The following is a 26,586-nucleotide window of genomic DNA, read 5'->3' on the forward strand; positions in this document are numbered from 1 at the left end:
ATTTATTTGGTATGTTGTGAAATAAAATAGTAAAAGTTCAAACATAACAATAATATTGTTAAACCGAAAGTTACATCAAACGACCGTTACATCTAGACCATCTAGACGCTTGTAGTAACGCAAAAGCTTGAAAAATCAGAGAGACCGTTGCGTTTGTTCAAAACAAATTCAACCGTATCGATGAACTCGTTCGTTCCCAGAAAACTTTCGCCGCAACGCTCATTTTCACTCATTTCATAGCCCTCTAGATCAATAATTTGAAACCCGTCCAAGTTTTGTACTGCCCAACCCACTGGTACAACCCTGTCTACTCATGAGCGACCGATGTTTTTCGACGAACGAGACGGTTTTCTAATTTTTGATCATAGAGAGCTACGAAATGAGTAAAAATGAGCGACGTGGCGAACGTTCCCAGGAACGAACGAGTTCGCCGATACGGCCGATTAATTTGAACTTTTTTGAAAATTCAATTCCGGCCTGCACTACAGGCCCTTGATGGGGCCCGCGGGCCGTAGTATGCGGCCCACGATGACTTTGCCAGAGTTAAAATAAATATTACGTTATTTTGACTTTTACTAATAAAATTGTATTTTTTACTTTTCTTAGACAAAAATCAAACTTTAGTAACAAGAAGCTGTACAAGTATCGTTAGTATATTGTTATAAAAACGAGATTTAAACGTTCACTCATCAGTTAAAGGTAGCGTCATATGGCCCTAAACATAGTTATTTTTGAACCAATGCGGCCCGCGAGCTGAAAAGTTTGGAGGCCCCTGCTCTAGATTAAAAATTAGAAACCCGTTCAGGTTTTGTACTGCCCAACCTAGTGCTACAACCCTGTCCAGTTATGAGCGACGAATGTTTTTCGACGAACGAGTTCACCAGTACGTCCGAATATTTCGTTCTCATGCATCCAAAACTGAGTGAAACTACCAGAAAGAGAAACTTGTGAAAACATAGTTCAGCTAATTTATACATATTTTTTATCTTTTTACGTTTATTTTTTATTTTTAATAATTTTTAATAATGTTTCAAATTACATCATTTTTCAAAGTTAAACTAATTATAAAAAAACCCAATGATAATTCAGTAATTTATAAAGTTCAGAATGATAGCTACATTCCATTGATTTATTTCTATTGCTTTAATCTGTTAAAAACCAATCGGCTATTTAGTAAGGATTTTTTTTTTTACAATCAAGTTTCAAATTTTGAAACTAACAAATTAAATTTGTTTCAAATTACTTTATTATTACAAGAAGAGTTTTATTAAATATTATCGTTCCTCGGGCGGTCTTTTAACTTCTACACTATTCAAATCTTCCCTACGGGTAGATACATCTACGATGCATGGATCACTAACAACATCATGGTGTTCTGCACCAAGAAGTTGACGGATGATGTATGTTTGTATGGATGCGTACACTGCAATCTTGCGATCAGATGGTAGTCGGCGAAAAAGAGTTGCCAAGGACATACACATCTGTATGTCCTCGTTCTGCGTTCCGTTTATAAGCGATGCAACAGCTTCCATAATAGGTGAGCTGCTGGTGTCCGGAAACGCTGCTCGATTTGCCTAAAGAGAAAGGAGAGAAAGCATAAAGAATAAATTACTTTAACTATTTCAAAGTGTATACCCCTTTTATAAATTTCCTAAAATGTCCACTTACGTTATTACAGTTTCTTCGACGACGGAACCGACGACGTCTTCTAGTCGATCGTGGTTGGAATGAGGATTCCGATGACATGTTTTGATTTGTTGAAGTATCTCGCCGTGCATTTTCGCCGTGGAACCGCCGTGTCGTAGCATTCGCAGTGTTGTAACGCATTGCGTTCCTTCTTTCTCTGTTGTAGTCCATCGTTTTCGCATTCCTCACTTCTTCACTGTACTGCTCCGGCAGACAGTTTGGGGTTTTACGCTGTTTTGCGGCCCGAAAAGTTTACCTTTTTGGATGAAAAAACATATTTGTACGACAGAGGTAGCGTATTTGTGTGGCAGTGTCTCCGTCATCCACTAGTGCCCTAGCCTTTGATGTATCTTTTTCCTGTTGCGCAGGAATATTTGCGCATATGTAGCCTCCGTTTCCGTTTCCGTAGGAATTAGGTGGGATTGTGCCCCGTGTGGAAGTAACTGCTATTGAGATACAACCAACTACCCTGTAAATGGGAGTGACAGTGAGATAAGCATAGTCTGTAGCAAAGATTATTTGCTCAGAATAAGAACTGCTTGATTTTAAGGACATCAGAAAGAATTTATTCTCTTAGCCTTGAATTAATTCCCATAGAATGTATAGATTTGATGTATCAATAATAATAAAAAATAATGTTTTTTTATGATAACCAATAACGTAGACGAAGTCAAAAACACGATGGAGCAGGTTTTTTTCGTTTAACATTCCAACTGAGTTCGGCCGATTTCGGACAACTGCTATCGATTCCGATACCAACCCCTAAAGCTGACAACTAGACCGATTCCGATTCCTAGACGACTCCGACACTGAACGGCTATGGGCGGTTCCGGCGGTATTGCGTTCGGTGTTGGACTTTCGGAGTCGATTACAGATGTTTGTCAAATTTTCTCAATAATCATCACGGTATTAACTTTCGACCCCGAGGTCTCAAAACAGATTCAAAACCTATTCCCATCCTAGACCTGTTTCCGTAGTCATACTGAATTTATCAAGGTAAATCACGGTGCTTCCATGTCTAATATAATCTGTTCTGGTCCTGATACTTGTCCCGGAATTATTTCAATCGATCCAATGCACTTTCAATAAATAACGCAGTGTTGAAATTAATACCTTAGCAGTTCCGACAAAGGTACCAATCGCAAAACCAGGTCCTGGCACCGGTCACTAACCGAAACAAATGTGATACAATGAAATGTGTGGAAGCGTCAGTCGTCCGCGATCTGTTTCGATGCGCGTCCTGCTTTGAACTAGCTTTATGAGGTATTCTGATGTAGTGATGGTCGATCGTCCCAGCTCCTTGTTCCGTGATGTGATCCCATCCGAATTGATCTATTTCGATCTTCTTTGCACCGCTAACCTTTCCCAATTGACATTTTCGAGTTCTAAAATCGGGGTTTTGAGCTATTTCCCTTAAACTGGCACCTTAAACATCCCTTAAACAGCAACCAGTTCAAGGAACTTTTAGAACAAGCCCTTTAAAATCGACTGTGAGGTGTATTTTTCAATGCTTTCTTCTCTATCGTTTGAGTCATAACGTTTCCAATGCTTATTACTGCCCAAAAAAACCAAGATACGGAAAACGCCACCTATTTCATGTACTAAAAATCCAGTTGCATCGAACAAAGCCAAAACACTGTCAGGTTTGGTGAGTTAAACCATACGGCCACAGAAGCGGCCACTTCAATGATGTTTAAGTAGGTTTTTATACACGGGTAATTAATTTGCTAAACATGTTTCACCCCAAAATGTGTTTAACTATGCAAAGGAAGCGATTAAACGTGTGAGTTTAATTTCGTTTGTTGTAAAACATATTTTTGTGTGTTTGTTTACTTGCAAATGGACTCATCCATTTCGCTGGTCAGTGCACAGTTTTTAGATTTATAATATTGACGAAGTTATGCTGTGATGTAAGTGAATGAGTTAAAGTGTTCGATGTGTAAAAATCCTGTTAAGCATTTTGACCCTAGCCCGCATGTCAACATGTTTGGAAAAGGTGGTTCAAGCGTGGGCAAGGTCAATACATCTTACACCTGTTCTCACTTTCCTCTGAATCGTTATCCGGTTGCTATGGATCGCAATCCATGAGAATGGATCGCAATCAACTACGTCTGAATCGTTTTCAGCTACGTTTGGATCGTTTTCAGCTACGTTTGGATCGCTCTCAGCTACCTTTAGATTTTACGTTAGCTGGCGCAAATTTTGTTGCGGCGCAACCGTTTATTCAGTGACCGCGGGACACATTTGCATTCCAAGGAAAGAATTAAATAATTAATGCATTCAATTGTAAAATCTAATCACTTTTTTATGTGAAGCTTACATCACCATTCATACTTTATTGATTATTTGACCAAACTTTTCCGAACAAACATGCACAATCTTCTTCTTTTTGGCGTGACGACATACGTAGTCATTCAGTCCTGTTTAGGCTTTCGAGATTTAGCCGGATATTCCTTCTTTGCTATGGAGGGACGGTCTGGTTGGGAATCTATTCTGATGCATAGAAGCCGATAAATCTGTCAAATGTTATTCATTGCTTAAAAATGGGGTTTCAGAATTCAATGAGAAGCTCTCAATTGGGTTCAAACAAAGAACAATATGAAATTGTTGCTTTTCATATCGTCTGTTATGATGTGAATCGTGAGGTACGCCAAGCGGTCACTAAATAAACTATGCGCCGCAACAAAATTTGCGCGAGCTAACGTAAAATCCAAAGGTAGCTGAGAGCGATCCAAACGTAGCTGAAAACGATCCAAACGTAGCTGAAAACGATTCAGACGTAGTTGATTGCGATCCATTCTCATGGATTGCGATCCATAGCAACCGGAAAACGATTCAGAGGAAAGTGAGAACAGGTGTATTAGAAATGACAGCCTCAATTGTTCTAAAATTTGGTGGGTTGACGACTGAATCGACCACCACTAACCCACGTGGGTTTGAAGAGAGTGTACAGTGGGTTAAGGCCGATTGGGTTGCCACCGCCCTCAGTGATTCTCTTGAGAACGAATGGGGTAGGAAAGAGAGAACGAGTACGAGATGTGATACGCCGCTTCCCAAGTGCCACAAATCCACTAAACGACCACTAAACGGCTTCTAAATGACTCAAGCATTCTACCTAAACGGAATATAGAAAGACTTCGTTTAGCAGACGGCAAACGACTCATGCATTCTAAAAATAGCAAAAAAGCTGGTGGCGCCATCTGTTTGTGGGTTATCTGTCAAATCCCATATAAAAATTTGACAAACCGTCCGATAAAATCGCATGCGAAAAAGCGTTGCCACCGCCCTTAACCTTAAGCTGTGGCGCTTGGGTTATTGCAATGAAATAAAAGAGTGATAACAGTCGCACGAGAAATTGTCGCTCTCATCGCTCTCTTGCCTTGCCCTACGTGCTCACTCGATAAACTGTGACGTCAGGCCAGCGGTGAAAGTGTTAAGCACATATCAAAATCTCGCTACAATTCTCTTTTGGTGTAAACGTACCTTCATGCAACATACATCATATTCGCTGCCTGGGTCGCTGCACCAGCTGTCAACCAAAGGTCTGTTGACGTTTTACTGCAGTGAAAAATAAAAGAAAAAAGTCTATCGCTTGATTCATCATATTCTTGGGTGTGTGTGATCGTTTCCCGATAGTTTATCTCATGTAACTACCTCCGAAAAAAGTGTTTCAGCAAGAAAAAGTATTGTTAATATATGCGTGCTACTTTCAGCAGCAAGCGTCACAATGGCCAAAAACACATCCAGCTCGGCGTTCCGAAAGATCGACGTTGACCAGTACAACGAGGACAACTTTAAGGAGGATGACGCGGATCAGGCCTCCAGCGGGATGATTGTGCCGGATGAGGCCGAAATCAACTCGCTGCTGAATTCATATCCTTTTCCAAAGCACAATCTTTCTGATTTCTGACTACAATTTCAAATGCCCGAGATGATCTCTTTTTTCCTTAACTCAATATTTCGCTTTCCTCTTCTGCACGGGCCGCAATATTGATGCACTTAAAACCGTCCTCCAGAATGCACCGCTGATGTGCAAAAACCAGCAGGTGAAGGACAATGCGCTGAGCCTCACGTTGCGTGTGCTGCTGTCGATTAAATCGTCCCAGATCGATGCCGCCATCGAGTCGCTGGACGATCCGGAACTGTGCGACGTGCTGATGAAGTACATCTACCGCGGGTTCGAAATTCCCTCGGAAGGTTCGAGCGGACACCTGCTGACCTGGCACGAGAAAGTGTTCGCCAAGGGAGGAGTAGGAAGCATCGTCCGGGTGCTGTCGGATAGTGCACGCGCATAAGTCGGTTTCATTTTCTCTACGAGGAATTGGAAATCAGCAATCGTACCAGAGAGAGAGAGAACAAAGTCATTTTTCATCTTTTTGAAAGTTATTTCTTCCTTTTAGATAGCTGCTGCACAGTTTTAGCATTTTGTTTGTGAAAGTATTTCTTTTTGCCGTACAGTTTTTCCTCGATCGTACATCCGACAGCCGCATAAAGGAGAGATAGGCGCGGCGGTTGTGATTGTGGTTTATTTTGAATTTGTTAAATAAATAGGCGATATATTGAAAACAGGAGAACAAAGATTGTGAAATTAGGGGGAAAATGATGCATTAAAGATGACACAAACTTAAGAACCGATTAAATGTAATCTAAAGGGAAAATTAGATGTCCCATTTGCCAGCATGGGATCGAGCATATTTTCTTTCTTAATTCAATTTCATTTAAATCATTCACTACTAGCGGAGATTGAGGAAGGAAAAACGAATGTTGAATATCATGTTTTATATTATTCGGTTCATGTTTTTAGGGCTTGCCTTCACAGGGGGACACAGTGTCACGCGCGATTTTTACTGTCTTTTGGTGTCTTCCACTAATAACTTTCCTACAGCATCTATTTAAACAGCAGAAATGAAATGCACAGTCACAATTAAAAGGCCAAACAGCTATAGCACCCAGACCCTCTGGTTTCCTGCGGTACTAAACAGCACGAAACGGAGACAAAAGATTATCCATACAAAAATGCCGCTCCTCTTCGTTCTACTATTCCACTGTCACTACACATTGAGCTAACTAGAATTTTGCAAAACCGTACTGACCACCCCTTTTCCCCGGTATGGTGCGAACAAAAGCGATGAGATTTTCACAAAATTAACACACAAAACCCACGATTGGAGCGTAATGTATTGTAAGTGCGACCAGGAAGGGGAGCATAATTTAGTGACACATAATTTAGAACTCCAGGATGTTCTGCTGTGTCTAAGGTTCAGATTTTCCAAATCAAGAGAGCGAAATGTTCCGTGCTTACCAAACTGGAAGAATGGAAATGGTCCTAATGACCCTTTTTAGCTGGAGATGACTGGGGGAATGGAATCGTTTTTTTTTTTTTGTATCTGTACACCCTTCCAAATTTGGCCCTAGGTAGCATCTGGATGGTGTGTTTGGACTAGTAAAAGCATTTCCGCCATACGTTCGCAGATTTGCAGCACATTTTGCGCCGCGTTCGCTTTCCATTCTTCTATGCTGCAATGTAATCGGAAGGCGGATAGATTGGTAGTGTAATATCGAGTGCAGTTTGACAATAGAGAGGGAAAAGGGAGATGGGAAAACAGCACGATAAGGAAACACGATATTTTTTAAAGGAAGTGTCGCCCCTTCGCTACGTTATCTAAACGCTTTGGAGGGCGTGCGCGCGCGCGTTTGTCTACAGAATTATGCTCGAAAAATCAAACGGCGTGTTTTATAACATTAAAGATTACGCATACGCGCTACTTGCTGCTCCTTTGCCCCGTTTATGACACTGTGTACTTGCGTACTCTCTTGTTTCCTTCCATTGCGTGTCATATAATTTAGCAAAGTACAATATTTATAGAATTTAACATTTTTCACGAATGCGTCACGCAACGAATACACTTTCTCTCTTTTATCTTTGTCTCCTCAAACGGGGTTTTACGGGAAAAGAAGTTACCTATTCCTCCGTCATTTGTATGGCGCGCGCGCGTGTGCAGTGTGTATGATTTCTAATTTAATCAAAAATGTTCATCGCATCGTAAGATGCTTAACTACAAACGAAGGTGCAGCGCGTGTGTCCAAGCACAAACACTTTAAGCTATGCACACACACACACACACACATTAACCCTCTCTCTCTCTTTCTCTTCCACCGAGCGCACACAATGTGGCTTCCAACACACATTACAGTTTAACGGTATCACTCTCCATCTTTTTGTTTTTTATACCAGCACCGGAAACGCGCATCAAAACGGCCACTTCCGCGTGGTGTGGCGTTGTTTGGTGTATTTGGTGTGCGAGAATAAATAGCATTACTAGAGAACGGCGAGCGCGACCGCGAGACTGCTTACCACATGTGCGTTTCCCGGATCTCGCTAATGATGTGGTTGGCGCGGGTCAGTGCCTACAAAAAAACAAGAACGCGGTTAAAAACAACAGTCGTTCCAACGCCGTGTAAGGAATGTTGGCCTTTTTACCTTCAACATGTCGCTTGCCTCCTTGCGCCGGATCGAGATGTGATCGGACTCGTTCAGCAGCTCGTTCGCCGAGTCGGACTTGTACAGATGCGTGACCAGCTCCGACTGCAGGTTGTCCTTGACGAAGTTGACTAAGAAATGCATGATGGCCTTCGGTACGGAGTCTTGGATCGATTTCCGCACGATGTAGAAGTACGATTTGATCAAGCGTTCTGGAAAAGGAGGAGGTTGGGAGGGAGGCATAACAAACAACAAAGCAAGTTAATTCACGGCAATTAAAGAAATATGCTTTCTAATCTCGTCATAACAACGAGATCAAACCACACTACTACGCTCGGTATCCAACCAACCCGCTGGACCGTGTTAAAGTGAAACAAGCTTTAAGCCACACACTGTGCACATACAAACTAGTGATGGGGAAAAATGGCTTCGGCTCCAGAATTGGTTCCGGAATCGGGTCCGGATTTGGTTCCGGAATCGACACCGAAATCGGAATTACAATGTATTGATGTTGGGGTACAATAATGATATGTATTGATAGTCGCAAAGAATCAAAATTTACTTGTAAACGATCCATTCGCTTGGAGATTCCCTGAGTGATTTCGCTTCTAAAACTTCTTATTAATTCAATTCAAGAACTGATTCTCATTCTGAAGCTAATTCCTATTCTGGAATCGATCCTGATTCTGCTACCGGAGCAAATTGTGATTTCCAGGTCGATTCGAATAGAAGTCAACTGCGGAATTGGCTCCGAAATGAACCCCGGAGTCGGCTCCGGAATGGACTCTGGAATCGACTCTAAAATCGACTCAGAAATTGACTCCAGAATCGACTCCTAAATCGGCTCCGGAATCGACTCCGAAATCGACTCCGGAATCGACTCCAAAATCGGCTCCGGAATCGACTCCAAAATCGGCTCCGGAATCGACTCCGAAATCGATTCCGGAATTGGCTCCGGAATCGATTCCAGTATCGGAATCGGCTTCGGATTTGGCTCCGGAATTGTATCGGCAACTTTGGTATCGGCTCCGGAATCGAATCCGGAATCGGCTCCGAAATCGGTTTCGGAATCGGCTCCGGAACTAACTCTAGAATCGGCTCCAGAATCGGCTGTGGAATCGATTTCACCATCGGAATCGGCTCCGGAACTAACTCTAGAATCGGCTCCAGAATCGGCTGTGGAATCGATTTCACTATCGGAATCGGCTCCGGAATCGACTGCGGAATCGACTCCGGAATCGACTCCGGAATTGACTCCGGAATTGATTCCAAACACGGAATCGGAATCGAGTAGGTCCGAATCCGAACTTCCACCACTAACAAATGTTCTGCTGTTACACCGCGAGCACACACCGTGATATAACAGAAAATGTAAAACATCGCCCCTATCTTCGCCCCGCACTTACCGATGACGTCACAATCCTTCTGCTCCTTATCGGTCAGCTTGCGCGACGAATGGTTCATCGGCACGTCGGGCAGCAGGTTGACCGGCTTGGTCGGGCTCAGCACACCGTGCGTCGGCGTATTGCTCGCCGTACTGTTGCCACTTTCGCTGCCCGGCGCCCCAATCATGGCCTCCATGTTCGGTGGCAAAATGCTGCCCAACCAACCGCCCGGTTGCTCGGACACGTGATTTTGCTGCTGCTGCTGTTGTTGCTGCTGCTGCTGTTGCTGTGCATCGTGGTTTAAGTTCAGCATGCCCGTCTTATCCACCAGCGCTAGCTGCCGGTTCGATCCCGGCCGCCGGCTCGGCGGATTGCCCGTCTGGTGGCCCATCCACTGGTCCTGCGAGTCGGTCTTGATCAGGCTCGGCACCAGCGCCGCATCCTTGTGAAAGTCCGGATGCTTCGTGTTGATGTACGCCAGCTCGATCTGCACCAGGTTCTCCACCATGCAGTTGGTGGTGGGCAGCCGGCGGCGCAGCAGCTGCGTCACCACGTCCACAATCTTCTCGTGCAGCTTCGGGAAGCGCAGCATCTCCTGCTGCACCTCCGTGCCGCAGTGCTGGATGATCCGCTGCATCTCCTCGTGGATCAGCTCAACGCAGCGCAGGGACGGATCCTCCAGGCGGCGAATCTGCCGCTTCACCAGCAGCTCGAAGCTTACCTCCGGCACGAACAGGGCCGGCCGCGGCCCGGTCGCATTCCGGATCGCCGTCAGTATGTCCATCTTGGTCAGCCCCGTCAGCGGGTGGATCGAGTCGAGCGTTTTGCCGAACGTTTCGTGGAAAATGTAGCAAATCCGCGCACCGCCGCACAGCTCCGTCGTCTCGATGTTGCGCGACGTGCCCTCGATCGTGGAGCAGTAGGCGGACGCAAACTTGGTAATGATCTGCAGCAGGCACTGGCTTTTGTCCGTCACGTCCTCGCCGTACGAGTTTAGCAGCGACTGGAACTGGGACGCCATCACGTTGACGCGCGTCTTCAGATCCGGCAGACAGTCGCGGATGTGGTGCATCAGCAGCCGGTTGAGCGTTTTGGCCAGGTAGGGCGTGCCGTTGCGCGTCGCCAGCGTCGGGTACTTGCGCTGCAGGTAAGCGGCCTCGTCCCGCAGCTGGTCGTCGATCGTTTTCTTGTCCATGATGTCCTGCTGGGAGCGATTCATCACGCCAATGATGCCCAGCTTCACCGGGATGACCCGCCCGCACAGGATGTCGATCGCGTCCGTGCCGGCGTCCATCAGGTCGAGCTTGGTCAGCACCGCCAGCGTGCGGCGCCCGTCCGGATCGACGTCCTTCGCCATCTTGAGCGCCTCGCTCGTCGCCATGTCGGTGTTGGCCGCCGTCACCGCCAGTATGATCGAGTTCGGATTCTCGATGTACTTCAGCACCAGATCCTTGATCTGTGCCTCGATGTCTTCCGGCTGGTCGCCGACCGGCACCTTCGTAATGCCCGGCAGGTCGACCAGCGTCAGGTTGACCACCTTCGTCGAGTAAATCTTCAGATTGATCGGCTCCGGACAGATGCCCTTGTTGGCGCCCGCCATCCGGTCCGTCTCATTCTCAATCTCCGACCGGATCTCGTCAAAGTCGGTAAACACCTTGTTTTTGATGTGCAGAAAGCGGCCCCACTCCTCCACCGCCACCGTACCATGCTCGGCCGATCGGTGCTCGCGGTCGTCCAGGGGCGTGTAGACGAGCTGCAGGACGAGCGGACGGCGCGTCACGATGCCGGTACCACGCGGCAGAAACGTTCGCCCGACCAAACTCTCTATGACCGAACTTTTGCCCGAGCTCTGTGTTGAGGGCAAAAAAGAGGGGAATGGGAGAGAGAGAGAGACATAAAAATGGAAAAGAGAGAAAAAATGATGACGGTCAGTGTTTGCTTTGACTCGGTCGGAATTATTCATCGACCAAAATAATAGACGAGTGAGCGAAGCAAGCGGTGAAAATGGTTTCCAAATTTTGCTCGTTACATAATTTCTCCAATCAGTTGTTCGATATGCAACAAAAAGACATGCCTGTGATAATGCATAAACATGTCCTTCTGTCCTCGCCAGTTGGAAACCAAAGGCAGCGCTCCAACCCCACATTACGCCCCTAAAAAAACCGCTTACCTGACTGCCGAGGACGACAATCTGTGGCAGCTGGATGGCATCCGAGCCGACGGTGTTGAACACATCCTGCAGCTTGTTGACCACCGGAATGAGGGCTTCCATCGCTATTTCCCCGCTGGTACGGTCGCGGCTTGTTTGCTGTTGCCCTTTCGCTGTTGCCCTAAAACGCACACACGCACGCACGCACACGCTCCCCTTCCGTCTGTTTCACACACCTCGCTCACTGTGCGGAAGCGTTTGTACCGTTCGCGACCGTACGACCGTTTTTGCAGCCGATGGTGGATGGTGAAGCAAAAGGTGCAAAGTTTTTATCACACACCTCCGTCGTTGTGCGTTCGCGTCGAGCTGAAAAATTGGCGATTGTCTTTGGCTCCCCCCTCCTTTTTTCCTTTTCTACCGTTACTTCAAAAGCGCACTGACGGAAAAGCGATCAATTGTGATGAAGCTGCGTCTACACGATACGCCGTTTTTGAATTGGCAGTTAATCAAGCAAAGCAAATTAAATTGTTTTTTTTTGTTAATAAGTAACGTTAGTTGGTGGCATGGCCACTGACAGTTTAGTTTTGCTGGATATAAAACCACAAAAACTAAAATCATGCTGATGTTCTTAATAATTTAAATTATTACTTAAAAAGCCACTACAGCGTCTTTTTAATCCTTTGGTACCATTGCTGTCTTACTGCCACTGTTGTGATTTTGTTGTATGACGTTCACGGGGACGTTCTATTGGAACCAATATGGCATTTGACGAATTAAATTTTCTTCATAAGTTACTTTATTGTAAAACCTTGAAAAACATACATCAAACTAATTTCTTATCACGAGTAGACATTCCGACATCGGAATTCACTTTTTTTTAAAGAATTATAGGAAACCCAAGCATCACAGATTAAGCTTAAACGACTGGAAAATCAAATATCAATAGAAAAAAACGAAATCTCCACAGCTTCATTGGTTTTTGCTCAATAGATGGCGTATTACTACTCATCATTATATTGCTGTCCTTTTCTTGCAATGTGTTTCGACAAGTTTCATCTTATCATGACCTATATAGCCTTCTAACTTTCCGAGCAAAAAGCCTATATGATTGGTCATGTGGTCAGATACATGGGTATCAACGTATCTTACCACACGACCTTTCATATAGATTTTTGCTCGGAAAGTTAGAAGGCTATATAGGTCATGATAAGATGAAACTTGTCGAAACACATTGCAAGAAAAGGATAGCAATATAATGATGAGTTGTAATACGCCATCTATTGATCAAACCAATGAAGCTGTGGAGCTTAAATTTTTTTCTATGGATATTCAATTTTCCAGTCGTTTAAGCTTAATCTGTGGCGCTTGGGGTCGGTCTATTCGGGGCTTGAACCCACGACGGGCATGTTATTAAGTCGTTTGAGTTGACGATTGTACCACCAGACCGACGCTCTCTTGCATGCCTTTAAAATACACGAGGCGCTCTCACTGAAAAGAACGCTCGCTCGCGCTGTTTCATTGTATTTTCCTCATACCCCTTCCTTTCCGTTTCTTCCCGAACAAGCCGCACTAGTGCGAGCGAGACACCGATACCACCATGCCGCTAGGAGAAAACCAAACTGAGCGCGCAGGCTGAAAGTGAACGCACACATTCACACATGTGTAATTGTGTAAGTGCAAAAACTGTGTGGAAACCAAAACACGCTCGCGGCTCTGCGTAATTCCGTGTATTTCCAACCGTCTCCCCCTGCTTCTACATGCCCCTCGTCTGAAAGTCGCATACTTTTTCATTCTCTTTGCTAGTAGGATAATCATTAAAATAATTGATTAAATTTAAATTGTTGCGTTCTGAACAGTGCTCCTGCCAAAATCTGCCAATATAATCTGGCCACACTGGTCCGCAGGTTAGGCGAGCTTTTGGCGGCCACCGTCGCAAAACCGTCGCAAAACGTCAAAACCGGCGTCGCATGTACTGCAAACCGACGTCGCCAGCGAGCGAAACTCGCAACGATTTCGAGGCGCTGGCGACGGTCGTTTTTGACGTTTTGCGACGGTTATTGACCTTTCGAGGGAGCTTTTGCCCTGCGGTCCAGTGTGGCCAGATTGTATTGGCAGATTTCGGCAGGAGCACTGTTGAGAACGCAACCATTTAACCGTCTTGTGTACGACCAAAAAACTTTACGTAATCGTACTACCACCTACCCGGGTAGGCCATACAATTTGTATGGAAGAATTATGTTTTTTGTGATTAAAAGAGTATATCTTTTGAATTTGTAGTAAGATTTGAATGTAAACTGTCTTATAGGTTCATAATAATGTTTTATAACATATCGTTGTAAAATTAGAATTTTAAAAATCCTATCAATATTTTTTTTAATCAAAAATGTGCAGTAAGGCACGTGTCTGTGCTCCATCGCATGCGATTGTATCGCACGTGCTGTCAAACGCTTTTTCGTATAATATTGCGATTATTGGGATGATTTTAATAATAAAACGATTATGAAAAATTAAGTTGAGATTGTTCCTACAAAACACCACACATTTAGTTTGACAGATAAAATCGGATGCGGCGTCCGACGAAATAAAAATTTTTTGATTCCGTCGTACGACGAAATCGCACGTCCGACGTTATCTGTCAAATCTCATATAAATTTTTGACAGGCCTTCCGATAAAATCGCATCCGATGGAGCACAGACACGAGCCTAACTCCAACACCCCAACCGGCCTTGCCGCATGTTTTAAGTGGATGAATAGTCTTTTTCTAAGTTTTACTTACGTTTCTTTCAAAAGTTACATACATTTTTCAATTGTTTTGCTTGTTGTATAAACATATCCCAAGCGCCACAGTTTAAGCTTAAACGACTGGAAAATTGAATATCCATAGAAAAAAAATGAAAGCTCTACAGCTTCGTTGGTTTGATCAATAGATGGCGTATTACAACTCATCATTATATTGCTATCCTTTTCTTGCAATGTGTTTCGACAAGTTTCATTTTATCATGACGTATATAGCTTCTAACTTTCCGAGCAAAAATCTATATGAATGGTCTTGTGGTCAGATACGTGGGTATCAACACCAACGACCATTACTCAAATCTCACTTGCTTCAGTGCTGGTGGTTTCCGTTGGAGTTTAGTAATTAAACAATCGTATCGCCGTTCTAGTTCTAGCGATGCATAACTTCAATGTGAAACCATACAACAGTACCGAGGGAATGAGAAAGCTCTCCCCCAAGTGCCACAAATCCACTAAACGACCACTAAACGGCTTCTAAACGACTCAAGTTCTCTACCTACACGGAATATAGAAAGACTTCGTTTAGCAGACGGCAAACGACTCATGCATTCTAAAAATAGCGAAAAAGCTGGTGGCGCTCTCTGTTGGTGGGATACCCCAACCAGTTGAGCTTCATCGCTTGGAGGAGAGCTTTCTCATTCCCTAGGTACTGTTGTATGGTTTCGCATTGAAGTTATGCATCGCTAGAACTAGAACGGCGATACGATTGTTTAATTACTAAACTCCAACGGAAACCACCAGCACTGAAGCAAGTGAGATTTGAGTAATGGTCGTTGGTGTTGATACCCACGTATCTGACCACAAGACCATTCATATAGATTTTTGCTCGGAAAGTTAGAAGCTATATACGTCATGATAAAATGAAACTTGTCGAAACACATTGCAAGAAAAGGATAGCAATATAATGATGAGTTGTAATACGCCATCTATTGATCAAACCAATGAAGCTGTGGAGCTTAAATTTTTTTCTATGGATATTCAATTTTCCAGTCGTTTAAGCTTAATCTGTGGCGCTTGGGGTCGGTCTATTCGGGGCTTGAACCCACGACGGGCATGTTATTAAGTCGTTTGAGTTGACGATTGTACCACCAGACCGACGCTCTCTTGCATGCCTTTAAAATACACGAGGCGCTCTCACTGAAAAGAACGCTCGCTCGCGCTGTTTCATTGTATTTTCCTCATACCCCTTCCTTTCCGTTTCTTCCCGAACAAGCCGCACTAGTGCGAGCGAGACACCGATACCACCATGCCGCTAGGAGAAAACCAAACTGAGCGCGCAGGCTGAAAGTGAACGCACACATTCACACATGTGTAATTGTGTAAGTGCAAAAACTGTGTGGAAACCAAAACACGCTCGCGGCTCTGCGTAATTCCGTGTATTTCCAACCGTCTCCCCCTGCTTCTACATGCCCCTCGTCTGAAAGTCGCATACTTTTTCATTCTCTTTGCTAGTAGGATAATCATTAAAATAATTGATTAAATTTAAATTGTTGCGTTCTGAACAGTGCTCCTGCCAAAATCTGCCAATATAATCTGGCCACACTGGTCCGCAGGTTAGGCGAGCTTTTGGCGGCCACCGTCGCAAAACCGTCGCAAAACGTCAAAACCGGCGTCGCATGTACTGCAAACCGACGTCGCCAGCGAGCGAAACTCCGCAACGGCGACGGTCGTTTTTGACGTTTTGCGACGGTTATTGACCTTTCGAGGGAGCTTTTGCCCTGCGGTCCAGTGTGGCCAGATTATATTGGCAGATTTCGGCAGGAGCACTGTTGAGAACGCAACCATTTAACCGTCTTGTGTACGACCAAAAAACTTTACGTAATCGTACTACCACCTACCCGGGTAGGCCATACAATTTGTATGGAAGAATGATGTTTTTTGTGATTAAAAGAGTATATCTTTTGAATTTTGTTATGTTTGACACTTTTGCTTTATTTAAACACTTATTAAACGTACGATATAAATAAAATACATAATGAACAAACACTTTAAACGTATACTGTATGGGCCGCGCACCAGCCGCACCGAGCGCCCCTGCCGAGAGCTCCTGCTCGATCGGCCTTCGTACACACTCTGCTCGGCGCTCGGCACACACTAAGCCTTGCGCGCTTAGTGTGTGCGACAGTGTGCGTGTACACACTGTCGTCCCCCTGGACGTTGACCGGTGGCAGCGCAACTGCCACGGCAAGTCCAGGGGTCGGCACGCACGGCTGCCCACAACAAATTTGTAGTAAGATTTGAATGTAAACTGTCTTATAGGTTCATAATAATGTTTTATAACATATCGTTGTAAAATTAGAATTTTAAAAATCTTATCAATTTTTTTTTAATCAAAAATGTGCAGTAACTCCAACACCCCAACCGGCCTTGCTGCATGTTTTAAGTGGATGCTTATGTCTTTTTCTTTTCTTTCAAATGTTGTATTACAGTTGTGTACAGTTAAATTTTATTGCATGATGTGTAACAATATTTTCAAATTAACACTGAAATCATCTCTTTTAAAATGATACCAACCACTACAGGCAAACGAAATATAATTGGCTGAAAGTTAACACATACATTCATACTTTTGTCATAGTGTTACTACCGAATAGGAATGGGTGTTTTGGAGTGCACCAATGGCACCCACGGCTCCAGAACCAGATCTACACCAACAGCTCCAGAGCCGGATCCGCTCCACCGGCTCCGGAGCCGGCTTCGTACCAACAGCCCGGAGCCGGCGGCGAATCAATGGCCTCAGAGCCGGCGATGAATCAACGGCTCCGGACCAACGGCTGTGGACTAACGTTTCAATAGTTTTATGTTTAGAACTTTTGTACAAAATATTGATGAAAAAAATATTGATAGGATTTTTAAAATTCTAATTTTACAACGATATGTTATAAAACATTATTATGAACCTATAATACAGTTTTCATTCAAATCTTACAACAAATTCAAAAGATATACTCTTTTAATCACAAAAAACATCATTCTTCCATACAAATTGTATGGCCTACCCGGGTATGCGGTTGTACGATTACGTAAAGTTTTTTGGTCGTACACAAGACGGTTAAATGGTTGCGTTCTCAACAGTGCTCCTGCCGAAATCTGCCAATATAATCTGGCCACACTGAACCGCAGGGCAAAAGCTCACTCGAAAGGTCAATAACCGTCGCAAAACGTCAAAAACGACCGTCGCCAGCGCCTCGAAATCGTTGCGAGTTTCGCTCGCTGGCGACGTCGGTTTGCAGTACATGCGACGCCGGTTTTGACGTTTTGCGACGGTTTTGCGACGGTGGCCGCCAAAAAGCTCGCCTGACCTGCGGACCAGTGTGGCCAGATTATATTGGCAGATTTCGGCAGGAGCACTGTTCAGAACGCAACAATTTAAATTAAATCAATTATTTTAATGATTATCCTACTAGCAAAGAGAATGAAAAAGTGTGCGACTTTCAGACGAGGGGCATGTAGAAGCAGGGGGAGACGGTTGGAAATACACGGAATTACGCAGAGCCGCGAGCGTGTTTTGATTTCCACACAGTTTTTGCACTCACACAATTATACATGTGTGAATGTGTGCGTTCACTTTCAGCCTGCGCGCTCAGTTTGTTTTTCTCGCAGCGGCATGGTGGTATCGGTGTCTCGCTCGCACTAGTGCAGCTTGTTCGGGAAGAAACGGAAAGGAAGGGGTATGAGGAAAATACAATGAAACAGCGCGAGCGAGCGTTCTTTTCAGTGAGAGCGCCTCGTGTATTTTAAAGGCATGCAAGAGAGCGCCGGTCTGGTGGTACAGTCGTCAACTCGAACGACTTAATAACATGCCCGTCGTGGGTTCAAGCCCCGAATAGACCGACCCCAAGCGCCACAGATTAAGCTTAAACGACTGGAAAATTGAATATCCATAGAAAAAAAATTTAAGCTCCACAGCTTCATTGGTTTGATCAATAGATGGCGTATTACAACTCATCATTATATTGCTGTCCTTTTCTTGCAATGTGTTTCGACAAGTTTCATCTTATCATGACCTATATAGCCTTCTAACTTTCTGAGCAAAAATCTATATGAAAGGTCGTGTGGTAAGATACGTTGGTATCAACACCAACGACCATTATTCAAATCTCACTTGCTTCAGTGCTGGTGGTTTCCGTTGGAGTTTAGTAATTAAACAATCGTATCGCCGTTCTAGTTCTAGCGATGCATAACTTCAATGTGAAACCATACAACAGTACCGAGGGAATGAGAAAGCTCTCCCCCAAGTGCCACAAATCCACTAAACGACCACTAAACGGCTTCTAAACGACTCAAGTTCTCTACCTACACGGAATATAGAAAGACTTCGTTTAGCAGACGGCAAACGACTCATGCATTCTAAAAATAGCGAAAAAGCTGGTGGAGCTCTCTGTTGGTGGGATACCCCAACCAGTTGAGCTTCATCGCTTGGAGGAGAGCTTTCTCATTCCCTAGGTACTGTTGTATGGTTTCGCATTGAAGTTATGCATCGCTAGAACTAGAACGGCGATACGATTGTTTAAATACTAAACTCCAACGGAAACCACCAGCACTGAAGCAAGTGAGATTTGAATAATGGTCGTTGGTGTTGATACCAACGTATCTGACCACACGACCTTTCATATAGATTTTTGCTCAGAAAGTTAGAAGGCTATATAGGTCATGATAAGATGAAACTTGTCGAAACACATTGCAAGAAAAGGACAGCAATATAATGATGAGTTGTAATACGCCATCTATTGATCAAACCAACGAAGCTGTAGAGCTTTCATTTTTTTTTCTATGGATATTCAATTTTCCAGTCGTTTAAGCTTAAACTGTGGCGCTTGGGATATGTTTATACAACAAGCAAAACAATTGAAAAATGTATGTAACTTTTGAAAGAAACGTAAGTAAAACTTAGAAAAAGACTATTCATCCACTTAAAACATGCGGCAAGGCCGGTTGGGGTGTTGGAGTTAGGCTCGTGTCTGTGCTCCATCGGATGCGATTTTATCGGAAGGCCTGTCAAAAATTTATATGAGATTTGACAGATAACGTCGGACGTGCGATTTCGTCGTACGACGGAATCAAAAAATTTTTATTTCGTCGGACGCCGCATCCGATTTTATCTGTCAAACTAAATGTGTGGTGTTTTGTAGGAACAATCTCAACTTAATTTTTCATAATCGTTTTATTATTAAAATCATCCCAATAATCGCAATATTATACGAAAAAGCGTTTGACAGCACGTGCGATACAATCGCATGCGATGGAGCACAGACACGTGCCTTACTGCACATTTTTGATTAAAAAAAATATTGATAGGATTTTTAAAATTCTAATTTTACAACGATATGTTATAAAACATTATTATGAACCTATAAGACAGTTTACATTCAAATCTTACTACAAATTCAAAAGATATACTCTTTTAATCACAAAAAACATAATTCTTCCATACAAATTGTATGGCCTACCCGGGTAGGTGGTAGTACGATTACGTAAAGTTTTTTGGTCGTACACAAGACGGTTAAATGGTTGCGTTCTCAACAGTGCTCCTGCCGAAATCTGCCAATACAATCTGGCCACACTGGACCGCAGGGCAAAAGCTCCCTCGAAAGGTCAATAACCGTCGCAAAACGTCAAAAACGACCGTCGCCAGCGCCTCGAAATCGTTGCGAGTTTCGCTCGCTGGCGACGTCGGTTTGCAGTACATGCGACGCCGGTTTTGACGTTTTGCGACGGTTTTGCGACGGTGGCCGCCAAAAGCTCGCCTGCCCTGTGGGCAAAGCGACCAGAAATACCGATGTATATATATTTGGGTTTGAAGGAAAAAATCTCAATTTTTTGTAATCATTGAACGATGAAACTCAGTCAAACAATCAAATCAATCTAAATAATCCAGCGAAAATCAAATTACAGCATGTACGATAAAATCGTATCCAATGGAGCACTGCAGTGGCCCTAAGCGGTCGCGTTGAGCCCCAAGAAAAAGAACTTGCCACCACTGAGAAAAAAGAATGAGCATCTTAGTTATTCTTTGGTTTAGAATTCCTAGTACTATTTTCAGATCAACACTTCAGAAAGACCTTCATTTGTGTAACCGCTGAACCAAATCTAATCCATATCCTAAGTAAAGGATGCATATTCTTTTGATATGGAACTTTAATTTTGCGCATTAGTACCCCCCCCCCTCCCCATCACGCTTAACACTTCTTTCGCTTTCACTTCTTTCAACTCGAGTTAAGTTTCGAGTTTTAACTTACCGAAAACTACCGATAAAATTTTGATGCGCCTACCGAAAACCGCCAAAATAATCTGGCCACACTGGTGTCCATGCCACACGCATGTTCGAAACAAAACTCGCGAGGGCATTCTCAGCACCACGCCGGTTCACGCTTTTGTTTTTGAAATACAAAGTGTGTTTATAAAAGCTGGCGTGTGTTTCGCAGGAGCATGCTTGCCTTCTGTACCGGTTGCGTACAATCTGTTCTAATTAGTGCGATAGCGAAATAGAGCGTAATCCCGCTCGGCCCTTCGATAGCTATTTGGAGGGAACCCAACTTAACCTACCTCTTGCAGCACGCGTTCGTTTTTATCAACATTGAGTAGTTGGTGTTGTGCTTGTTTGTGTGTGTGTGTGTGTGTGTGTCTAAAGCGGCAGTTTTGTTGAAATCTCAGGCAGCAAAATGAGGAAACGTTCGCTTTCGGTTGCGTTCGCCCGCGCGCCCTCGATTGAGGAAATGACGAAAAAGTTCGAAGGAGGTAACGATTTCTTCTATCACACACGTACACACACATCGACTAACTGCATCCCGCATTGATTACAGTATCGTCCGAAGTGGATGAGAGCGATTCGGAGGAAGAGATCGAAGAGATCGCGGACGACGCGCCCAACGCCGGCTGGGGAGTGGCGGACTACCGGAAGCTGTTCGAGCAGCTGCGCACCGTGCTGCCCCGGAAGGACACGAAAAAGTATCAGATCACGCTGAAAAAGATCCCCTGGGAGAAGGTGGTGGTCGAGGGCCACTCCGAGGAGGATGTCAAGCAGACCACCGCACAGCTGGCAGAGAAGGCACGCAAATTTCGTACCCTGACCGAGATTATGGGCGATATGGAGCAGCTGTCGCTGGAGCTGAACTCGGTTGGCAAACCCAAACATCCGCTCACCGCGTACAATCTCTTCGTGAAGGAAAAGTTCACTGCCTTGAAAGCCAAACATCCTAACGCATCGGCCGTAAGTGCAGCGATAAAAAATTCAAAGGCTTTACAAAGACATTTTTAATTGCAAACCTGCGTTCAATTGCAACTCGTTTACAGCCCGAGATGATGAAAATGCTCAGCCAGGAGTTCGCGATCCTGTCGGAGAAAAAGAAAAAGAAGTACGAAGCCGTGGCCGCCGCCGCGAAGGAACAGTACAAGCAGGAGCTGGCACAATTCTAGTTAGTAATCGGAATCCCCCTCCCCTTCCCACACAACTTCTCCTTTCGGAAGACCGTGTTTAATACGGAACATTGTTTTTCGCTACTTTTTCTTTCCATCCCCCCACCAGCCGCGACAATCCGAATGCAGCGCCGGTAAAGAAAAAGAAGGCCAAAAAAGAATCCACTCCCAGAAAAGCGAAAAAGGTTCGCCAACCCACCGCAATTACGCCGTTCGGGCTGTTCCGGGACGAGAAGCAGGGCGAGATGGACGAAATTACCGGCCTGGCGTTGCGCAAGCTCTGGGATGAGCTGGACGTGCAGCAGAAGGTCAAGTACATCCAGCGGGCATTCCAGAGCCAGTCGGACCAGACCGGCACCGTCAAGCTGAAGCTGACGAAGGAGGAGCAGTCCATGCTGCAGGTGGCGGCCGGCAAGCCGGAACCCATCCCGCGGAGCGTGTCCGACTACTACCTGAAGCGCTACACCGAGCACGATCCGTCGATGTCGTTGGCGGCCTGGCGCAAGGACAAGCTGGCCGAGTACAGGGCGCTGCCCAAGGTGCGCAAGCTGCAGCTCGAGATCGAGTACCGGCACGCGAAGCAGGAGTACGTCAGCAAGTACCAGGAGTACATCACCAACCTGGAGGACGAGACCGAGCGGCAAGCGGAAATCGAGCAGCTGCGCACGTTCATCAAGTCCAAGCTGGACAAGGAGGAAAAGCAGCAGCTCGATAACCGGCCGTTCCAGTCGCTGGTGGAATCGAACGAGGTGTACGACGTGACGCAACCGATCGCGGAATCGACGATCATTAGCGTGCCGAAGGAGATCAAGAAAGTGAAGAAAAACAAAGCGTCCAAGAAGAATGGCGGCGAGGGGGCCTCACTGGCAGCACCGCCGCCGGCACCGGCACCGGCAGCAGCAGACCTGGGCAGCCCGATTCCGAAACCGATTAAATCGATCCTGAAAAGCCCGACCCCAAAACGGGTCCACCAGGAGGTGGTGTCGGACGAAGCCGCCGTACCGTCGCCGAAGAAGAAGAAAAAGGTCTCCGTTGCGAGCAGCGAATCGGATAGGTAAGGGCGACCAGATTGTGCGGGTTTAGCGGCGCGGGGATGGTTGTTTAATGTGAAGCTTTCTTCCCTTTATTTGACAGCAACACGGAAAAGCAAGCAAACAACACCAGTTCCAAGGCCAGCAGTGCAGCAGTGGACTCAAACGGACGAACCGGAAAAAGGAAAGAGCCACCACGTCCACCAAAGTAAGTGTCAGGGGGGCAGGCACACACTGGCGGGTAATGGGCCACGATGGCAGTACTACTTATTTGCAACCATTTCCCCGAAATTTCAGAAACCTGCTGGAGTATTACCGACAGTTCCATTACCTCGGCAAGGATGAGAAGTGCGAGGAGTCGTTCCGGAACCTTTCCACCCACCGGAAGGAAACGTTGAAGGCGGAAATGCGCGCAGCAAAGCAGAAATACTTCAAGGACCTGCAGAAGTACCTCAAAACGGTACCGAAGGAGGGCCTCACAAAATATCTCGCGAAAATGGAAAGGGAGAAGGCCGAGGCTCGTTTGAATGCTACAAGCGACGAGGAATCGGTATCAGCCGCCACGGTGCCCAAAAAGATCCCCAAGGAGGAACCCAACGACAGCGACAGCGATGAGGAGGAGGAGGAGGAGGAGACGACGACAACGACGGCCACGACGGGTACGAATGGCAACAATGATGATGATGATGATGATGACGACGACGATGATGATAGTAGCGATGAGTAATTGTGGTAGTAGGTGTATATGGAATTATGCTCCCGTTTCGGAAGTTCCCCTTCGTGTCCCCGTTCCGTTGTGTGGAATGGGCTCCCTGTCGTTCGAGGATTTCCTTCCTTATTTTTACGTCCTTCTTTTTTATAATGGATTTTTCGTTGCGTGTATATAAGCAAACATTTAAGCAGTAAAATGCAACATGAAGCCGGGAGTTCCAGCTTGAAATAACGCCATTATAAACCAATCCTTCCTTCGCTTAGATGTGAAGCAAATAGAGACAATTGTGTTTGACTTAAGAAACGCATCACACAGAAAACAAACTAAAAAGAGAACCAACAACAGGACGCTTAGGGCAAGGAAGATACCATAATTATGTTCCCTTTCTAATAGGAAACGCTGGCCTAACCCGCGGCACACACAAAGAGGGGCGAATATATATTGCAATATATATTGCAATCACGGGTAGTGGCAGAGCTCAGAAGCTCAACAAAAGACTTGGAGCAAGCCAAATACTAGGTACAACCTGCGGGTCCTTTCCGCATGTGCATACACGTCGTTGAATCCTAACACAAAAACACGTGTTTTATTTGTAGCATCTAGTAGTGTTGTTCTAATGAAAGTGACGTGTGCCTCCTTTGATGAATTTACTTGACTGCATTGAAATGCGTATTTTTTTTCGTTTCGGTTGTGTTGCAAATTCAAAAATTTATCTTACTTAAACGAATAAAAGTGAAAAAAAATGAATTCCAAAAAAACGGGTGCATCGTAACGATGATTCAAACCCGTCCACCGTCATCCGAACGGGCAGATTAAAATTGCATCCTAAAACCCTACCTGTTGCAATGCACTTTTGTCGTGGATGCGCTGTCAAAAACGTCAAAGTCATCGTCTGTGTGAAAGTGTATGTGTGCTTGTGTGGGATCGTCCATCTTTCCGCTGTATTCGGTGCCTTGCATTCGAGGCGGACGGCCGTCATTTCGTGTTTGTTCAAACAGTTCAACAAAAAGGAGGATCTGCTTCAAGATGCAATCTCTGCGCAAAACTACCACCTGGATGATTCCCAGCGGAATGAGGTACGTTTCCTCAAGCTTGATATTTTCCGTTTGCGTTGTGAGCCTACTTTGAAGGTTGAAATGGTATTCAACCAAATGGTTGCCACGACCGTTTTCTTACCCTAATTTCTTATCTTCGGGACACACGGAGGGTGCAATTGCTTATCGTTTTGGGAGTGCGGTGCAAGCACGATATGTCGATAGTGTGATTTCGATGTTAATATGCCCAATGTGCGTTTTGCCTTCCAGAATCGCTCGCATGAGCGCCGGCGAGATGGGCAGCGGTGCTGGCAAGGGAGGCGGTGGCGGTGGATCGATCCGTGAAGCCGGCGGTTCCTTCGGCAAGATGGAGGTTGCCCACGAGGAGGAGTATTTCTACAAGCAGGTAAGTCGATAATTTGGCTTGCATGGCTGCATCAATTAGTAACTCTCTCTTTCTCACTCTCCTCTCCCCCGTCTATTGTAGCGCCAGGAGCAGCTGGCCAAGCTGAAGCAGAAAGCCATCAACCAGGAAGACTTCCACTCGGAATCGATCAAACATCACGAAGAGGCGATCGCACGCCACAAGAAAGCGATCGAGCAGCTGAAGAAGTAAATCAAGCTTCACTCGTTTGGAGCGCGATCGAGAGTGATATCATCACGCATCACACATATCATGATCGTACCATGAGTACTTAACACGTTTGTGCGGCGTCTGTGTCTTGTATGTGCATTTGTTTGCATGGTAAAGGAAGGTGAACATGTTTGTAGTATTATCCCCCAACCAATGCCTTTGTACTCTCCTGTCCCCCGAAGAACGTAGTGGTGATGGTTTTCAGATGACAGTTTGTTAGAATAAATTAGAGAGTTCAATCATCATTTTAATTGCCCCGTCTTTGGTGCGTTTTGTTTAAATTGCATTCGTTTATGCAACATGTTGTATCGGGAAAGAAAGCGAAAAGCGATTGAAGCAGAATTCTATTTTTAACCTTTCTAACGTGTACTGATATCACATTGCATTATTAAAATTGTCACTCACTCAATGTGAAATACGCAGCTGCTTTCGTTTGTAGTTGAAGCGCGGAGAAAACAAATTTTACAGATATACCTACGTCATCTGTGTTTACCAGCCAAAGAAGCGGTAGAGCTATTAATATAATCCGTTCCGTCAGTAATGCACCGTTGCAGTACAATTGCCTCATGAGATGACGCTTTTATTATACAAAATTATCTTGGAAATTGTCACGTTTTATTTTCAGCATGTTTTTTCTGCTATTCCCTTAGAAGCTCAGTTCTTACGCAAAAGGAAGTTATTTTGAAAATTATTATATCTAAATGCACTATTTGGTAATGTTTCTCCTTGTTGTAATTAATGGTTCTAGACAAGGGATATTATTAAAGTAGGTTTTTTTTCTAGAATCCGGCAACCATAAGTGCTATATATAGTGAAAGGTAAATGGAACTATTTTAATTATTTTTTTGTATTATTTTTTTAGTCCATTTCCATTCTTTGCTTTGGAAAACCCACACCTGCTGCACGTGTGCTTACGTTATTATGCATGTAGTCTAAACATCTTGTATTTTGTTTTTTTAGCGTTTATTTTAATATTTATTTTTGATAATCTGTACGGTTTTAGCCGGTCCGCCATGGGTTCAAGCCCCAAATGGACCGTGCCGCCATACGTAGGACTGACTATCCTGCTCTGGGAGGATCAATAAGTCACTGAAAGCCAAGGCCACAAGTGGGTACAGGCAGGCCTTGACCGACAACGGTTGTTGAGCCAAAAAGAAGAAGAAGAATCTGTACGGTTATGCCTATTTATGATGAACGTAACTATTTTCACCAATACAATGGTTAGGTTGAAAAAAATGCAAGAAACGTGTGTTAAAACAGC

The 26,586-nt window shown here is 44.8% G+C and overlaps 5 protein-coding genes across 8 annotated transcripts; 3 read left to right on the forward strand and 2 right to left on the reverse strand.

Annotated features, from left to right (window-relative positions):
* Nucleotides 1–1,121: 1,121 nt before the first annotated feature.
* Nucleotides 1,122–2,924, reverse strand: LOC120904585. Of its 2 annotated transcripts, none has more exons than XM_040314677.1 (3): nucleotides 2,800–2,924; nucleotides 1,669–1,942; nucleotides 1,122–1,574 (listed from the first exon to the last, which is right to left on the reverse strand). In XM_040314677.1, exons 2-3 carry the CDS (start codon nucleotides 1,855–1,857, stop codon nucleotides 1,275–1,277), a joined length of 489 nt encoding a protein of 162 aa, XP_040170611.1. In that variant the 5' UTR covers nucleotides 1,858–1,942; nucleotides 2,800–2,924; the 3' UTR covers nucleotides 1,122–1,274. The 2 variants fall into 2 exon arrangements, with proteins under 2 accessions (XP_040170611.1, XP_040170612.1); XM_040314678.1 differs by having other exon boundaries at nucleotides 1,669–2,155.
* A 2,297-nt stretch (nucleotides 2,925–5,221) lies between these two features.
* On the forward strand, nucleotides 5,222–6,257 carry LOC120904586 (actin-related protein 2/3 complex subunit 5-C). Of its 2 annotated transcripts, none has more exons than XM_040314679.1 (3): nucleotides 5,222–5,332; nucleotides 5,400–5,559; nucleotides 5,666–6,257. In XM_040314679.1, the coding sequence occupies exons 2-3, from the start codon at nucleotides 5,414–5,416 to the stop codon at nucleotides 5,979–5,981; spliced, it is 462 nt and encodes a 153-aa protein (XP_040170613.1). In that variant the 5' UTR covers nucleotides 5,222–5,332; nucleotides 5,400–5,413; the 3' UTR covers nucleotides 5,982–6,257. The 2 variants fall into 2 exon arrangements, with proteins under 2 accessions (XP_040170613.1, XP_040170614.1); XM_040314680.1 differs by having other exon boundaries at nucleotides 5,403–5,559.
* A 189-nt stretch (nucleotides 6,258–6,446) lies between these two features.
* On the reverse strand, nucleotides 6,447–12,102 carry LOC120904576 (dynamin-1-like protein). Of its 2 annotated transcripts, XM_040314667.1 has the most exons (5): nucleotides 11,723–12,102; nucleotides 9,574–11,401; nucleotides 8,168–8,379; nucleotides 8,042–8,094; nucleotides 6,447–7,203 (listed from the first exon to the last, which is right to left on the reverse strand). In XM_040314667.1, exons 1-5 carry the CDS (start codon nucleotides 11,822–11,824, stop codon nucleotides 7,098–7,100), a joined length of 2,301 nt encoding a protein of 766 aa, XP_040170601.1. In that variant the 5' UTR covers nucleotides 11,825–12,102; the 3' UTR covers nucleotides 6,447–7,097. The 2 variants fall into 2 exon arrangements, with proteins under 2 accessions (XP_040170601.1, XP_040170602.1); XM_040314668.1 differs by having other exon boundaries at nucleotides 6,447–8,094; nucleotides 11,723–12,101.
* Nucleotides 12,103–20,826: 8,724 nt separating this feature from the next.
* On the forward strand, nucleotides 20,827–24,307 carry LOC120904577 (nucleolar transcription factor 1-like). The gene is made up of 6 exons (XM_040314669.1): nucleotides 20,827–21,236; nucleotides 21,302–21,708; nucleotides 21,792–21,913; nucleotides 22,024–22,968; nucleotides 23,049–23,153; nucleotides 23,243–24,307. Exons 1-6 carry the CDS (start codon nucleotides 21,161–21,163, stop codon nucleotides 23,670–23,672), a joined length of 2,085 nt encoding a protein of 694 aa, XP_040170603.1. The 5' UTR covers nucleotides 20,827–21,160; the 3' UTR covers nucleotides 23,673–24,307.
* Nucleotides 24,308–24,581: 274 nt separating this feature from the next.
* Nucleotides 24,582–25,576, forward strand: LOC120904587 (ATPase inhibitor mai-2, mitochondrial-like). Its single transcript, XM_040314681.1, has 3 exons — nucleotides 24,582–24,733; nucleotides 24,962–25,097; nucleotides 25,179–25,576. The coding sequence occupies exons 1-3, from the start codon at nucleotides 24,684–24,686 to the stop codon at nucleotides 25,305–25,307; spliced, it is 315 nt and encodes a 104-aa protein (XP_040170615.1). The 5' UTR covers nucleotides 24,582–24,683; the 3' UTR covers nucleotides 25,308–25,576.
* Nucleotides 25,577–26,586: the final 1,010 nt, after the last annotated feature.

The sequence above is a fragment of the Anopheles arabiensis genome, chromosome 3 (assembly GCF_016920715.1).
Source record: "Anopheles arabiensis isolate DONGOLA chromosome 3, AaraD3, whole genome shotgun sequence".
In the NCBI taxonomy this organism is placed as follows: domain Eukaryota; kingdom Metazoa; phylum Arthropoda; class Insecta; order Diptera; family Culicidae; genus Anopheles; species Anopheles arabiensis.

What these genes read in the sequence shown, in the direction of transcription:
- LOC120904585 (XM_040314677.1), bottom strand. Translation starts at nt 1,857, where the DNA reads ATGGACTACAACAGAGAAAGAAGGAACGCAATGCGTTACAACACTGCG. An exon ending in GTCGAAGAAACTGTAATAAC is followed by an intron (nt 1,575 to 1,668) that starts GTAAGTGGACAT and finishes CTTTCTCTTTAG; the next exon opens with GCAAATCGAGCAGCGTTTCC.
- LOC120904586 (XM_040314679.1), top strand. Translation starts at nt 5,414, where the DNA reads ATGGCCAAAAACACATCCAGCTCGGCGTTCCGAAAGATCGACGTTGAC. An exon ending in ATCAACTCGCTGCTGAATTC is followed by an intron (nt 5,560 to 5,665) that starts ATATCCTTTTCC and finishes CCTCTTCTGCAC; the next exon opens with GGGCCGCAATATTGATGCAC.
- LOC120904576 (XM_040314667.1), bottom strand. Translation starts at nt 11,824, where the DNA reads ATGGAAGCCCTCATTCCGGTGGTCAACAAGCTGCAGGATGTGTTCAAC. An exon ending in TTGTCGTCCTCGGCAGTCAG is followed by an intron (nt 11,402 to 11,722) that starts GTAAGCGGTTTT and finishes CCCTCAACACAG; the next exon opens with AGCTCGGGCAAAAGTTCGGT. An exon ending in ATCCGGGAAACGCACATGTG is followed by an intron (nt 7,204 to 8,041) that starts GTAAGCAGTCTC and finishes ATTACATTGCAG; the next exon opens with CATAGAAGAATGGAAAGCGA.
- LOC120904577 (XM_040314669.1), top strand. Translation starts at nt 21,161, where the DNA reads ATGAGGAAACGTTCGCTTTCGGTTGCGTTCGCCCGCGCGCCCTCGATT. An exon ending in AACATCCTAACGCATCGGCC is followed by an intron (nt 21,709 to 21,791) that starts GTAAGTGCAGCG and finishes ACTCGTTTACAG; the next exon opens with CCCGAGATGATGAAAATGCT. An exon ending in CAGGAGCTGGCACAATTCTA is followed by an intron (nt 21,914 to 22,023) that starts GTTAGTAATCGG and finishes TCCCCCCACCAG; the next exon opens with CCGCGACAATCCGAATGCAG.
- LOC120904587 (XM_040314681.1), top strand. Translation starts at nt 24,684, where the DNA reads ATGCAATCTCTGCGCAAAACTACCACCTGGATGATTCCCAGCGGAATG. An exon ending in ATGATTCCCAGCGGAATGAG is followed by an intron (nt 24,734 to 24,961) that starts GTACGTTTCCTC and finishes TTTGCCTTCCAG; the next exon opens with AATCGCTCGCATGAGCGCCG. An exon ending in AGGAGTATTTCTACAAGCAG is followed by an intron (nt 25,098 to 25,178) that starts GTAAGTCGATAA and finishes CGTCTATTGTAG; the next exon opens with CGCCAGGAGCAGCTGGCCAA.